This window comes from Mustela lutreola, chromosome 11 (assembly GCF_030435805.1).
Source record: "Mustela lutreola isolate mMusLut2 chromosome 11, mMusLut2.pri, whole genome shotgun sequence".
In the NCBI taxonomy this organism is placed as follows: domain Eukaryota; kingdom Metazoa; phylum Chordata; class Mammalia; order Carnivora; family Mustelidae; genus Mustela; species Mustela lutreola.
In genome coordinates, this window is record NC_081300.1 from 39,529,002 (window position 1) to 39,543,965 (window position 14,964).

A 14,964-nucleotide genomic window follows, 5' to 3' on the forward strand; every position below is an offset into this window, starting at 1 on the left:
CCTGAACCCAACAGTCACCTTCCCTTCTGTAGTCACTGTTCACTCATCATCCCCCTTCTCCATCTCGGTGCTTTGGCGCTGTCCCGGCTGCCCAGCAAAGTCTAGACTGGCAGGATTAACTTCCAGCCCCAGTGGTAGAGTTGTGGGGTTGGGGGAGAAACGCCAAGGAGTGCTCCACGCCTGCCTTTCCCTCCCGGTCTCTCTGTGACACTCTCAAGAGGTGGACACCAAAGAAGTCTCTCCTGTGGCCCGTATTAGCCACTCCAGCGGCAGGGTGGGGGGTAGCCCGGGACAGTGCCCGACGCCACGACTAGGGGAAGGACTCAGAGCTCGCTCCGGTCGTGCTGGGCTCCCGGAAGGGCCCTGGGCGAGGAAGGAGCCTGGGCGCGCGGTGACGCCCGGGAGGCTGCAGGGCGCGGGAACCGTCGGACGGGGGAGCGAGAGCTAAAGCTTGGAGAGCGCGCCGAGCCGCAGGCGTCGGCGGCCGCGGCCCGGAGGCTGACGCCCAGCCGAGCCCGCCGGGCCGCGGGAGGCGGAGCGGGCGGCGCCGGGGAGGCGGAGGCGGAGGCGGCGTCTCCCCGAGCTGCGCAGGCGTTGCTCGCACCTTGTTGGTCAGTGCTGGGAGCGCTGCTATGGCGTTTCTCAGACCCGCGGCTCCTCCTCACGAGCTCGAGGCGGAGGGAAGGAGGGGTAAGAGGAGGAGGCGCGAGGACGGCCGCCGCAGCTGCACACCCGGGGCCAGAGAAGGAGGCGGAGCGGGAGCCGCCGCAGCCACCCCGGCCGCCGCCGCCGCCGCCCGCAGCTGCGGGGCTGCTGCGAGTCCTCTCCGGGCTTGAGGGCACGCGGGGCGCCCCGGCCATGCCCCGCATTGGTAGCTGAGCCGGGCGCGGGCCCCCTCCCTCCCGGCCGCGTCAGCCGCGGTGCCCCCGGACTGCCCGCGGCCGGAGTGCCCGGCGCCTCCCGCGCGCCCCAGACCGCGAGCGCGAGCAGTCGCGGCCGCCGAGGCACGGGTGGTGCCGGCGGCGGCGGCGGCGGGAGCGCGGGGCAGGAGGAGGCGGGGAAGATGGACCCGGCGCCCTCGCTGGGCTGCAGCCTCAAGGATGTGAAGTGGAGCTCGGTGGCCGTTCCGCTCGACCTGCTGGTCAGCACTTACCGGCTGCCCCAGATCGCGCGGCTGGACAGCGGTGAGTCCCGGCCCGGCCGCCAGCTTAGGGCAGACCGGCCCGGACCGCAGTCTCGGCGCGGGTGTGCGCGCGTGTGCTGGGGTGGGTGGGATCGGGTGGGGAGTGGGCTGCCCGCCCCTCCGGCGCTGGAGTTGGCCCGAGCGGCTGCCGCAGCCCTAGCGCGTTGCTCTCAGCTATCCCCAGCAGCAGCTAGAGATGTGAAAATCAGAGCCCTTGCAGTATAATTAAAAAGCACGTCTTAAAAAAAAAAAAATCAACATTGGGGAAACCTCTGCAGATAGTAATTTTGGAGGCGAGCTGTCCCTCCTCACCCGCCTGCAAGAATTACTCAACCTGGGAAATCCTGAAGAGTTATCTTAGGCAACTTTCTTACAAAAATCATTGTGCTCTGGGTGGCATCATTATTTTGGATGCTCTCCCCCCCCCTTCCCCCAGAAGCAGCAGATTTAAGAGGAAAAGCTCCTGGGTGACCAATGAAAGGGATCACATTTCTCAGAGACCTTTTATTACAGCTTGTCTGTTTTGTTTAACCGAACTGAAAGTAATTTGGGGCTGAGTGTAGAAAATGTTTTTAGCAGAAGTGATGGTATGCTTAAGGTCGTTATTAACACATCTCGAGCCTGGAAAACATTTAAGTCTCCAAAATCTATATTGATTGGGAACCTGAGCTCAGAACTAAGAATGCTTATATTTCCTGAAACTGACCACCAGAAACCAACCAGCCCCCCCCCCCCCCAGCTGTTTGCTCTGCAGTGTGACATCTGCAAACAAGTGCATACTGTCAAGCAAGTAGACCCCTTTCAGTTTGAATTGTAACCCGTAAGGTGGCAATTTAGGTGTGTCTTGTCTTGTGTTTTCACAGTAACTTCAGATGATTAGGACTTCATGTAATTTCAGGCTGTTTTCAGGAACATGCTTCGCTGTGGGGCTGCTGGAAGCCCTTGGGCCCAGGCTGGCAGGCAAGCAGATAGAGCTGTGGTCACACAGGCCAAGTCAAAAGGAGGAGCACTGAGCAGAAAGATGTCATTTCAAGTCACATGGATTTGGGTTACTCCTTTTCTGGAGTACAGGACTGTGTAACATGAGATGTGTAAATGTCCAAAGGCATTTTCTTTTTCTTATCTGTGGGGTTCGATGAGACATTTGAAGTACTGATGTGAGAAGTAACTGCAAAAAAGTTCATGAAAGAAATTTTGGCCATGCTTTCTAGCCTTGTTTGGTTGGACATGGTAGTGGTGGGAATAAACTAGGAGTTTTCCAACTACTAATAAGTACAGATGAACCCAGGAAGGAAAGGTGGTGTGTGTTGAAGCATTTCCGCATGCAGTGGGGTGGGAAAGTGTTCCGTGCTTTAACTATGTATATGCAGGTCTGACTCTGTGTGTGTGTGTGTGTGTGTGTGTATTCATATTCACAGTGTTTCATTTCCTCTTCCACTGTGCAAAATTGTGTATATTGGAAGGTTTTGAGTCGTCACCTTTTCCGACCTTCTGTCATCACTGCACACTGCCAAAACTTCTTACCTAGGCAGAGATCATTGATGCATGTGGTATAAAAGTCACCCAAAAGCTTCATTAAATTCAAAGTTTAAGGAGCCTGAATGTCAATTGCAGATAGAACTTTTAGCTTTATTATCTGGTTTCCTATCCCTGCCATTCATAAGAAGGATCTGAATCAGCAGTATACTCATCCCACACTTCTTTTTAAAATTAGGACGTGGGTTGCAAGTCTTTAACACTGTGTCCTTTCAAGCTGTGGAATGGATTTTGATCATGTGTAATTCCCATTCTTGATGGTAAATTTTCTCTTATTATGCCTTGAGAATCAACAGTGGCACATACAATTTTGGAATCATAGCCAAATACAGCTTTATACCTTGTTCCTTAACAGTCCCATCTTATTTAAAAATTTTCTTGTTTTTAATAGCTGCATACTATTCCAGGGGATGGCTGTACTGTATAATCAAGTTCCTATGGTGGACATCAGTGGCTTTTTTTTTTTTTTTTAAGATTTTTTTTTTTTTTTCAATTTATGTGTGAGAGAGAGAGAATGAGAGAGGGAGAGAATGAGTGGAGAAAGGTCAGTGGGAGAAGAAGACTCTTCGCTGAGCAGGGAGCCCGATGTGGGACTCCATCCCGGGACTCCAGGATCATGACCTGAGCCGAAGGCAGTCACCCAACCAACTGAGCCACCCAGGTGCCCCATGGCTTCGTTTTTTTTTTTGTTGTTTTTTTTACTGTTACAAGTTGTGATGTAACGAAGGCCCTGACCCATAAATCTGTTTGGGTAGGAATATATTCCTGCCTTTCTGAATAGGTATGTGAATCTTTTTGAGTCCTGCAGATCCACTGTCAAATTGTTTCAGGATCTAAAGGTGATACTCATTTTAACTACTACGAGAATTGTGGGAGTGCCACTCTCCCCCACAGCCTTACAATATTAGTTATCCTTAAACAAACAAACAAACAAAAACTTTGCTAATGCTATGAGAAGAAAGTGTTAGCCTACCAATTAAATTTGGATAGCCTTTCAAAGAGTTGATCATTGATTCCATGCTTACTTTTAATCACATTTCACAGCAATGCTTGCAACATATTCAGGGTACGTCACCATGTTTATAAAAGCTGTAGCTGAAATCTCAGGTTTTGTGTTGTCCTCATTCTGTGTCCTTTTGCCAGTTTTAGCACTACAGGTACATTTTACACACAACACACACACACACACCCCATACTTAGACATGAAAGGTAGTCATTTTCCAAATCACTTATTTTATTTTATTTTTCAAATCACTTATTTTAAAAGAGGCTAGAAGGAAACTGAAAAACATGCCACTCACTGACGTGATGCCAAGAGGGAACTATTGGCTAATTATAAGCAGTCATTAAAGAACATTAAACATCTAACTTAATAACTATTGATTATTGAGTGCCAACTACGTGCTGTACGTTTCCAGGTGTTTGACACATATTTGTTTCAAATTCTCAGCACCCCATTTTAAGGACTTTGGGAACCTGAGATTCAGAGAAATTGAGTAACATACTTGGTAAATGTGCGGAGTGGGATTTTCAGCAAACTTTCTGACTCTAAAGAAAGACCTTTTATCTCAAACTTTACCTCTTCACACTAAATGGGAGTAGGTTTAAAGTAGGTCTAATGTCTACTCTAAATAGCCCCACTGTCTCTCTGAGAGCTTGAGGACCGGAAAGTCAATATTTTTCAAACAGTGTAGACACCGAATTAAGTGCTGGCCTCATCCATCATATTTAGACTACCTTCTGCTTCCCAAAGGAGCGGCTGACAAGACGGAAAGGGCAGTGGGGAAGAAGAGAGTACGAAATCAGAGAAAGAAGGAAAGACACGGTATCTGAGGGCTTGGGTACGTAGCCGTGCCTGTTGGGATTCCTCCTCAGTACATTTGCCATGCTTAAAACATCAACTACACAGGAAAGAACTCTCCAGTTCTTTGCATAATGCATGTTAACACCTGAACTGCCAGTCAGATAGATACATTCAATATTGCATCCCCAGCAGTGAAATTTGTCATCTTATGATAAGAGAAATACAAAATAGAGAGCCTTGTGGTCTTGCCTCATGAATTTTTCTGGAAAACAAAGAAGAGTACTCAAGAAGTAGCAATTCTCCTTAGGAAGTAAGATACAAGCTTGTCAGCCAAGGGCTATAACCCCATCAGCAATGCAGTTGAGATTAGTTATTTAACCTGGTCCTGGGGCTTAGAAACTGTTGGCTGTAGAACTGTGTTCGACAGCTGGACAGGAAGAGGGTGGAGAGAATGCTAATGCCCTCCCCATCTCCCACCCACCCTAGCTCACGACTAGGTAGGTGGGAAATTGTTCATTCTTTGTCTTTTCAGTTATTTCGTCTTGGAACGTCTCCAAAGGTTAGTCTATAGCAGTGTTCTTCCACTTTTTTTGTTCCTGTAGCTCCAAACAAATCCTGTAGAAGTCTGTACCCTAGGCACATTTTTAACGTGATTGCTAAAACTTTTCATCTTAAGTTTAAACAGTTGCAAAGGATGACATTTTTCAGCATCTTATAAATCTTGACCTTTTAAATTGTTACATTAAAATACTTTAGTAGGTCTATAATGGATTCCCAGTATCATTCGTTTTTAAAAAATGCATGAATAAGTTCTTCTTAAACAGTTAAAATCTTTATGCCCTTTTTCCTTTTTAAATTCATATTTATATTTTCCTTCCCTTACAGAATTCTATCCCAATCTAATGTATTTTTATGCTTAAAAGTGTCTTATCTATCAGTCATTCTTTCTGTAACAAAAATATATATAAATTGAAACCTAGTATCGTATTTTCCTTTTGACCTTAGGGCTCTTTCTAGTTGAATATTTCAGGTCATTTGAAATGAAGAATTGCAGATTACCTGATTTAGAAAAGGCATTGCAACCCAGGTGCTGAAGACTCCTTCCTCTACAGCATTAGCTTTTTTATTTGTTTCTTTGTTACTCACCCTGAGGTCTTTACACCCTGGGGTAATGCAGTTTAGAAAGATCTAAAGATACATTGTTTCTGTAAAATAGGTGAAGGGTCTTTGTGACAGGGAGGTAGGTGTTGGAGGACAGCTTCCTTTCATCCTGGGATGGATGTCCCTCACTGATAGCCTTGATCCCAGACTAATCAATTTTTAGCCAAAAGAATATTGGGAAGTTGGGGCACTGGAAATTGACACCCTTACAGCTGTGATGGGAAGTATTGGCTTTGCATCAAACATGTAGCCCTGTTTGAGAATGCTGGCCTCCATCAATGAAAAATGAGTTCATGGCCCTGTTTGCTGAAAGAGGACTACCAAGTCCTGGAATGACTGGGAGGGAGAAGACGACGGTAGGATTTGGAGGCAGCTGCAATGATGGATCAGGACCAGCCTCTCCTTTCCAGCTGTGCAGAGCAATCAGAGCCGGTGCTCAGCCCCAGGTGTGTTGGTGCTGGGGAGCTTGATCCTTGCTTTGTGCCGAAGTCCTTCTTTAACTAGCATGTACGTGCCTGGAAGGCTGAAGGAACAGAGGCATGGATGCTCTGAACCAGGCGAGGCTCCATGTGGCCGTTAGCAGATGTCAAAGGTGTTTCTGTTCTCAAAATCTCCATGACTGGTGTGTGTGTGTGTGTGCGTGAGTGCATGCATGTATAATTTCTTTTTCTAAATTAACTTAGTCTTTTTTTTTTTTCAAAGATTTTATTTATTTATTGACAGAGATCACAAGTAGGCAGAGGGGCAGGCAGAGAGGAAGAGGAGGAAGCAGGCTCCCTGCTGAGCAGAGAGCCCCATGTGGGTCTCAATCCCAGGATCCTGGGATCATGACCAGAGCTGAAGGCAGAGGCTTTAACCTGCTGAGCCACCCAGGCGCCCCTAGTGTCATCTTATTCCTGGAAGATCTGCTTCTCCATGGCTTCATTACCCCTGACATTCTGTGTTGTAAGAGGGTACATATGCCCTGGGTTGGAGAGACAGTAGTTGAAAGAATGCTGGATTTGGAGCCTAGAAACCTCGCCACTCAGGTTCACGAACTGACATTTCATAGTTATGGACCTTAGTGATACCCCTTTGATTTGTAGAAATCTCATGCAGAAGAAGATGTACATTATCCTAGTCCATGTATCTCATAGTTACTGGTTAATTTGTTTCTTCAGTCAGCTCATATTTAGTAGTAGCCCCTGCTATGTGTCAAGCCATTGTTATAAGTTTGGGGTCGGTAAACCTGAACAAATCAGAAATCTCTGTCCTCATGCATCCAGCATTCTTGGGTATCTGCTTAGTATGAGAGTTAAATGCAATAATATATGTGAAATACGCATGTATTGCAAAGCAGCACCCATAAGATTGGAGTAGTGGAGGTGTAGACCAGTTGAGAGGGAGGCTTCAGATGTATCAGAAAGGCACTGAGTAATTCTTTATTATTTTTGTACAGCTAAAGATACCAAGGGAGATGCTCAGGGTGACATCACTCTGTTTCCTTCTGAGTATTTCAGATCTGGTCTTCGACCAGTTATAAAAAGGTGGGGTTAAGGTCTTTATCAGAGAGAAAGTGTTAGGAGCTAACTAACCCAAGATTGGGTTTGGGAGAGACCAGAGAAGGAAGTTAGGAAAGAAACTTTTCACATCATCCAGCATCACATGTAAGTCTGACCAAATGCTACCAAGACCCTTGAACCTATTTCTAGTAGATATGTTTCTAGTAGATACTCATTGCTACTTTTCGTGTCGTGATGGTTTTCTGAGTACTTACATGACTGTTAGCAGGAAGGGAGTGCCTTGAATAATGTCATATACCAAGTGGGTGCTAAAGAAAATCTCTCGAATATTCTTTCATGTACCAAAGTCTTTGACTTTCCTCTAATTGGCCATGCCTCTGGATTAATGAAAAAAGAATGGGAAGGGATATTTTGGGGGGCGGTGGGCAGGGGTATGCATTCAGACCCACAAGACAAGATTTGGACATTGCTCCTTCAGCCTCTTGCTTTTCAAGTGAGGTGGCTGTTTTGAAAACCCTAACACACTCTGGCTGTCTGTGAAAGGAAACTGGTTTGACCGTTGTGATCGACTGTGTCATAGTTTAAAGAGCATATTTGAGTCTCTTTTGCTCTTTTGGCTGCCTTACCGAAATAGCAAGTCCTAGTAGGCCAGCTTGTAAACTCATTATTTTTGAGATTCCTGAGGTATCTGTCTTGGTACTTACTTACTGAGCTGCAGTTCTAGGCAGACTCTTAAACTCCCTCTAGTCTTCTGCGGGACCATCAGTCTTAAGAACATCAGCTATTATGTGTAACTTGAAAAATAACTTTATTGCTGGCTTATGTATTATTTTGTCATATTTGACAAAATAGGAAATACCTGTTAAAATATTTTAAATGCCATGGGATTTAAGCCGTTTAGAAGACATTTCCACAAGAAGATGCTCCCCCACACTTCAGCACCCAGCCCTGCTCCTTAGTGGCACAAAAATGTTTCCTTGAGTTTCAGGTTAAAGGTATCTATAATTATTTTTGCTATTTCCCAGCTCCTAGCACAATGCCTGGCATATGAGAGATATTTCATAAGCAGTTAATTACATGAATGAGCAAACCTCAGAATTAAACATTTCAGGTCCCAAATGTCTGTATTACTAAAGCATCTATGACTTCTGCATGTTTGAAGTAGAATTTCACTTTTGTTTCAGCTGTGATAGACATATTCGTAAATACATAAATTGAACTAAGATGGTGGGTCCCCAAATTAGCAGTAGGGAAAATACTTAGTGGACCGTCATGATAAAATAGTGATTCTTAGGATCATTAGCTATTAATATTTAAAAAAAAATATTTCTGGAAATTACAACTCTTTTTTAGATTCTTTGCTCTCTTACTTGTTCTTTTGTTCCAAAATTAAAATGCCTCCTTTACATATTACATGTAGCTGTGTCACTGAATGTTTAATTTTGTATGGACTGGAATACCATCAGTCTCTGGAATCAGTCAACTCTTACAGTATAATAAAGAATAGGACTGATCAGATACTCAGCTAACCATTTAACTCTCCAATGTTTCATCTTCTCAGGGTACCAGGGATTTTACTTCTAAGCAAAGTAAGCCACTTGGTTATAAAACTACAACTGCTAATTTGGTACAGTTGTCATCTTCCTAGAATAGCCGCAAGATTGACTTGAGACCTTAGCGTCTTAATCCCAGACAATGAGTTTCTTTTTATGCCCTTGTGGAAGTATTACATGGTGGTAAAAGAGGGAAAAAACAATGTTCCCAAGGCTTTTTCCAGTTTTGTGGATGAATTACTTTGTTATTAAAGGGCAAGTCATTTTAATTGATTCTGCTAATTCTTAAACCTAGTTTGAAATATTTAAATGCCACTTGGGCTTTGATGACTTAATGGTTGTTTAATAAATACCAAGTTATTGAATTTAAAATGCAATAGGAAGTCCTATAGCAATGAAGATATTTGTTATTTAGGTTAATATTTAACATCTTCAGTAAGTTGTTAGGATTAGGAGGGAATGTGAACAGTGCTTACAGATATATCCTTGTGAATATCTAAAATAAGTTATGTTCTGTCGTTTTTATCCACTCAGTAGAGGAAAACTTCCTTGGTCAGAAATTTTATTTTTCAAATATGATGGCTTTCTCAATACCAGAGTTTATGATGTTAGAAATGAGGATTTGCTCTTGATAATTAGTTCAGGTAATTAGTTCACATTTTTTCTTGTGGCAGGGAACGGATTCAGATATCTAAAAGTGACCAAAAAGGGGTAAACGTTTACTTTTCTATTTTAATATTTTGCTACGTTGTAGGTAATTAGGAAGCACTGGTTATAACAGTCTGTCATGCATTCAAAAATGGATTAGTGAAATGCCTCAGGAAACACATCCATCTGTACACGTGTACTCACGATTGAGATTGACACTCACTTTGAATGGCCTCTCTATCAGCAACGTGTGAGCAAAAGATGGTTGGAATCAAAGAACTAGCATTCATTCCATTGTCATTGGTAGTCCTCAGGGAGCTTGTGCTGTTTGGTCTGTTTCAGGTTAACAGTTGAAATAATGCAAGATCCCTTTTTACCTTGAACCGTACTGACCTACGAAATCAATCACCAGAGGCAAGTTAAAAACAGTTTAGTTAGTCATGTCTAAAGAGAGAGAGAGCTCTAGAATATGCAGATTACCTACTTAAACATAAGAAAGAAACAGGAGGCTTTTTACAGATATTCTGTTAACCTTTTTTTGTTCCCCCTGTTTATTTTGGTCCCAGCTTTTGCGAGAAACAGAGAGCCACTGATAATAGAGAGGATCAGAAGAAATTTTCACAAGTTCATCATGGCCAGGTTATAGCAGTTAAGGGTGATTTTAGTAGTGCATAACAGGAGAAAAAATAGTGATTTGTACAACATGGAGATTTCTTTCTTTTCATATAAAAGGAGTCTGAAGGCATATATTCCAGGATAAATATGGCAGGTCGGGAGTGAAGGACCAAGGCTCCTCGTGTTTTCTGCTCTTCATGCTTAGGAGGTGGTTTTCACTTCATGGTCCTTAATGGTTGCTGGAGCTCTAGCCATCACGTGTACATCTCATACAGCAGGAACCTAACATAGCACTTCACTTACATCTCATTGGTCAGGACTTACTCCACTATAGGCAGGCATATAAGGAACTGATGTCTTAACTGGATACAGTACTCGTGAGTTCTTACCACAGGAAGGGGAGCATGGGACACAGGGTGCTGTTTAGCAGTCTCTGCCATTTAGATTTGTGCTTAGATGCTTTTTCTTCACCTTTTTCCCCTACACAAAATCTTAGCAAAACAGCTGTACATTCAGCCCGGATTCCTTAACATCTTCTTGTACAGGTTTTTTCTTTAGCTCAGATAGTTTGAACCTCTTGCCCCAGCCTTTCTCTTTTCATCCTTGAGCATGAGCTAAAATCTTAAAGCAGTTCCATTGAAAGGCCCTCTATTAAACATGAAAGCACTTTATAAGTAAGCCATGAATAGTTGTATACTTGTAAAAAAAATATTGTTATAGGACACTCCTCACATTCTTTATGGCTTGCATATTTTTCGGGTTTTTCTCTCTGATCTGATGCACACAATGGAAATAGTTGTCCATTTGTTTAAAGATACTTTTCTTCCCCCTCTTGCTTTCTTTTGCCAGAGAGGCTTGGTGGTGGTGTTTTAAGAAGGTATTTGCTATTTTCTTCCAGATATCGTTATTATTGAGAGTTTGGAAACTATAGACCAAAAAAGGACAAAAATGAATATCAGTTTTAATTTCAGAAGTTATATAACTTGTTATGTAACCACTATTAACATTTTCCTGTTATGCAGGCATGGCATGTAAATGGAGACTATAAAAGTGGGGGGAAAAAATGTCAGACCAAATCGTATATAAAACTGCATTTTTGATTTCACAATAGATTATGAGCGTTTTCCTTCATTATTAGTATCTCTTAAAAATAAAATTGTTAGGACTGAATGGGATTCCGTTATTAGCAATAAACCACTATTTGGTGGTTTTTTAGTTGTTAGACATTTTTTTAGTTGTTAGACCATTTTTTAGTTGTTAGACATTTGGTTGTTTTGAGTATCATGTTTTCGAGGATATCCATGTAATTGAATTGGTCAGTTATATATTATTTCATTATTTGGGGTTCCTGGAAATGGGATTATTATTTAGAATTTATTATTTTTAAATTGTTGATGTGTGTTGCCAGATTGTACCCAGGAAAGTTTGTACCATTAGGAGTGAATGGGTAAGTTTATCACTTTGTACATCATTGAATATCATGGCTATTTCTTAGTCTTTGCCAATTTAGATAATTTAAATACTGGCACTTTTTCTCATTTGTGTTTCTTTGATTACTACTAGAATATCACCATTAATTTTATCATATTTTGTGAATTTTATGAGCCCTTTGTTCCATTTGTTTGGTAGAGTTTTTCGAAGCTATACTTCTCCTTATCAACCTGGATATTGGGTTTAAGTGTGATGTTCTTTGTTGCATTTGTGGCCAGTCCTCTGGACAAAGGAATCCTCTTCCGCTGTATAAAATAAAATAATCTCATGAAAATCTTGGTAAAACCGTGCTGTGTATTCACAACATGAATTCAAGTCATGGAGAGGAGAGGACCCCACAGATACTTTTTTGTTGATAATTCCTCTGCATTGCATGAAATTTAAGCTAACCAATAAGGTTCATCCGTATTTGGTTTTCAGGGCTAAGAATAAGTTGACAAGTTTACTACATTTGGGGCAGTTAGTGTTTCCTGTTCTCTCTTTCACAAAAGGTAGACCGTGAGAGCCTGTTGAAGCTTAGAGCCCGAGTGCCAGTGTGAGAGAATAAATAACAGATTCACAGACAGCTTCCAGACACCAGGGAGAAAAGCAAACGAGATCGTTTGAGTGTCATTTCATTTCTTCTGTTGAATGTCTGGGTCAGTGTCCGCTTCAGTGTGATGTCTAAGAAGAAGGGAACCACAGACAAGGAGCAAAAGCCTAGTTTAATTCTTTTTGTATAGGCAGTGATCGATGGGGAATAAAATGTGTATCTGTTTACCCACTTGGCACAGAGGACTCTTTGAATAGTTCTGTTTATCAGTGGGTTTAGGTGACAGTTGCTCAAAGTGAAGTACAAGATGACTTTAAGATTATTTTGCCAGGGGCGCCTAGGGGGGCTCAGTGGGTTAAAAAAACCTCTGCCTTCGGCTCAGGTCATGATCCTGGGGTCCTGGGATCAAGCCCCACATCGGGCTCTCTGCTCCCCAGAGAGCCTGTTTCCTCCTCTCTCTCTCTGCCTGCCTCTCTGCCTACTTGTGATCTCTGTCTGTCAAATAAATAATAAAATCTTTAAAAAAAAAAAGATTATTTTGCCAAAGAAATTTCAGATTAACTTTACAGTAGATCAGGTAGTTTATGAATTGTTCTACCCTCCCTCTAGTGTTCTCTCTCTCTTTCTCTCCATCCTTCTCTTCCTCTCTCTCCCTCCTCTCCCCCTCACTCTCACTCAGTCACTCTTTTTTCTTTTTCTTTTAAGATGTACTTATGTGAGAGAGAGAGAGAAAAGGCCGGGGTGGGGGCGGGTGGGCGAGGGGCAGAGGAAAAGGGAGAGAGAGAATCCCAAGCATACTCCCCACTGAGTGCGGAGTCCCACGGGGGGCTCCATCCCATGATCTCAAGATTGTAACCTAAGTGGAAACTAAGGAGTTGGATGTTTAACCCCTGGGCTGCCAAGATACCCTGCTCACTCTCCTTTTCTTGAGTCAGTTGGGAAGATGCAAATCTGAGTAGACTCTGCAGTTGAATACTGTGATACAGGGGACTGGGGCGGGGTGGGGGGCGGTGGCTCAGACAGTTAAGCCTCTGCCTTCATCTCAGGGCATGATCCCAGGGTTCTGGGATCAAGTCCCCCATTGGGATTGCTGTTCAGCGGGGAGTCCTGCTTCTCCCTCTACCCGCTCCCTGCTGCTGCTGCTGCTTGTGCTTTCTCTCAAATTAAAAAAAAAAAAAAAAAAAGAGAATACAATACTTACTACACTTATTATGCTAATAACTGGAGACCAGAGAGAAGGGAAGGAGGAAAATATATGAACTAAGCATAAATATCTAGTTTCTAAATTGTCATAATGAAACAAAACTTCATTTCCCTTGATGGTAAACATAGTATATTCATTATGAAGAATTTGAATACATAAAAATATTTAAAATATTTAAAGACTAAAGATAAACTGAGCTCCTACCACCTTGAAATAACCACCATCAACATTCTAGTGACTGTCCTTCTCATGTGTCCTCTCTTCACACTACACAGACACACACACTTACAGTTTTACACGAACAAAGCATTTTAGGGTTTTTTTTTCTTCCTCCCTTCATATCAACCCCCATTCCTCCAACCCAACCCTGCCTACCCACCAACCCACTTTAATAATCCAGTACATACTGTTCTTTTCTCCATCCTCATACAATCCCATGTTGACATTAGATACACATACAAAGGTACATATTGGAAGAGAAATGTGTCATTGCTTTATAAAACTGGGATTATTTTTTACTTTTTTTTTTTGTTTTTTTCTTATATCACTCATGGGAATTTTTCAGAAATACAAAGTCATTCTTTCTTCATAGCTGCATAATATTCCACAGTGTGGAAATACTCCTGTTGATTTGGTGATCAGTTTGTTTATAATTGTTAGCCTCTGAATAATACTTCACTAAACCTCCATATGCCTAAGTCATTCATTTGCTCATTGTTTTTATAGAAGTCTGTGATTTCTATCTCATTTTTTATTTCCTCTCCTAAAACATCCTTGATAGCACTGTCTTACTGATTTTCTTAATCGTACATGCAGAGATCAAAATTAAATCTTTTTAGAAAAAATATAGGGGGAAGTGGGTTTTCCATCCCAGTACCACAATTCACAGAAGTTGATTTGATTTAAATCAATTCACAGGAATTGATTTAATAGATGTTGCCAAAATGCTGTCCAAAAAGTCCATAACGATTCTCATTTCCATCACTGATGTAGGAGAATAACAGTTCTCCAAGTCCATGTCATCATTAGCTGTTATAAAGTTTTTTTTTTTTTTAAAGATTTTATTTATTTGACAGACAGAGATTACAAGTAGACAGAGAGGCAGGCAGAGAGAGGAAGAAGCAGGCTCCCCACCAAGCAGAGAGCCTGATGCGGGACTCGATCCCAGGACCCTGAGATCATGACCTGAGCTGAAGGCAGAGGCTTAACCTACTGAGCCACCTAGGTGCCCCTGTTACAAAGTTTTTAAAAACGATTTGCCAGCCTCATGGATACAAAATGAGATGTTATTGCTATGTTAATTTGCATTTCCCTGGCTCTTAGGATTTTGTGCCCTTTTTATATGATTGTTTACCACTTAGAATGCTCTTCTGCAAATTGAAATCATACTTTTGCTGGTTTCTCTGTTGTTGACTCCTTCTTTCCAATTTCTAGATGCTATTTGTATGTTACAGAGAGAGTTTTCCTTACTTATATTTATCTTTTGACTATGTTATATTTATCCATTTCAGAGTTTTAAATTTTTATATGGACAGACAAGTCTCTTGTGTTTTCACTCTTGGCTAAGAAGGATCTTCCCAACCCGTGGAATATATGTGTAGTTTCTTAGCTATTCCAGGAGGATTTAAAAAGTTTTTTTTATTTAAGTCATTAATCTATCTGGAATTAATTTTTGCATATGATGTAAGATTTTTATTTTCTTCCAGACTTGTTATGCCAGCCCATTTACTCAAAA

General features: G+C 42.2%; 1 protein-coding gene and 1 pseudogene across 2 annotated transcripts in view; one reads left to right on the top strand and one right to left on the bottom strand.

Moving 5' to 3' along the window:
* Positions 1 to 586: 586 nt before the first annotated feature.
* The window catches only part of GAREM1 (GRB2 associated regulator of MAPK1 subtype 1), a 205,831-nt gene continuing 191,453 nt past the window's right edge, over positions 587 to 14,964 (top strand). Inside the window, exon 1 of one of the 2 annotated variants that reach the window (XM_059138910.1) lies at positions 587 to 1,184. In XM_059138910.1, the coding sequence (XP_058994893.1) occupies positions 1,064 to 1,184 (121 nt within the window). In that variant the 5' untranslated portion in view covers positions 587 to 1,063. The remainder of the gene's footprint in view (positions 1,185 to 14,964) is intronic. The other variant, XM_059138911.1, reaches the window with a different exon arrangement.
* The window catches only part of LOC131811744 (large ribosomal subunit protein eL30-like), a 63,844-nt pseudogene continuing 50,088 nt past the window's right edge, over positions 1,209 to 14,964 (bottom strand).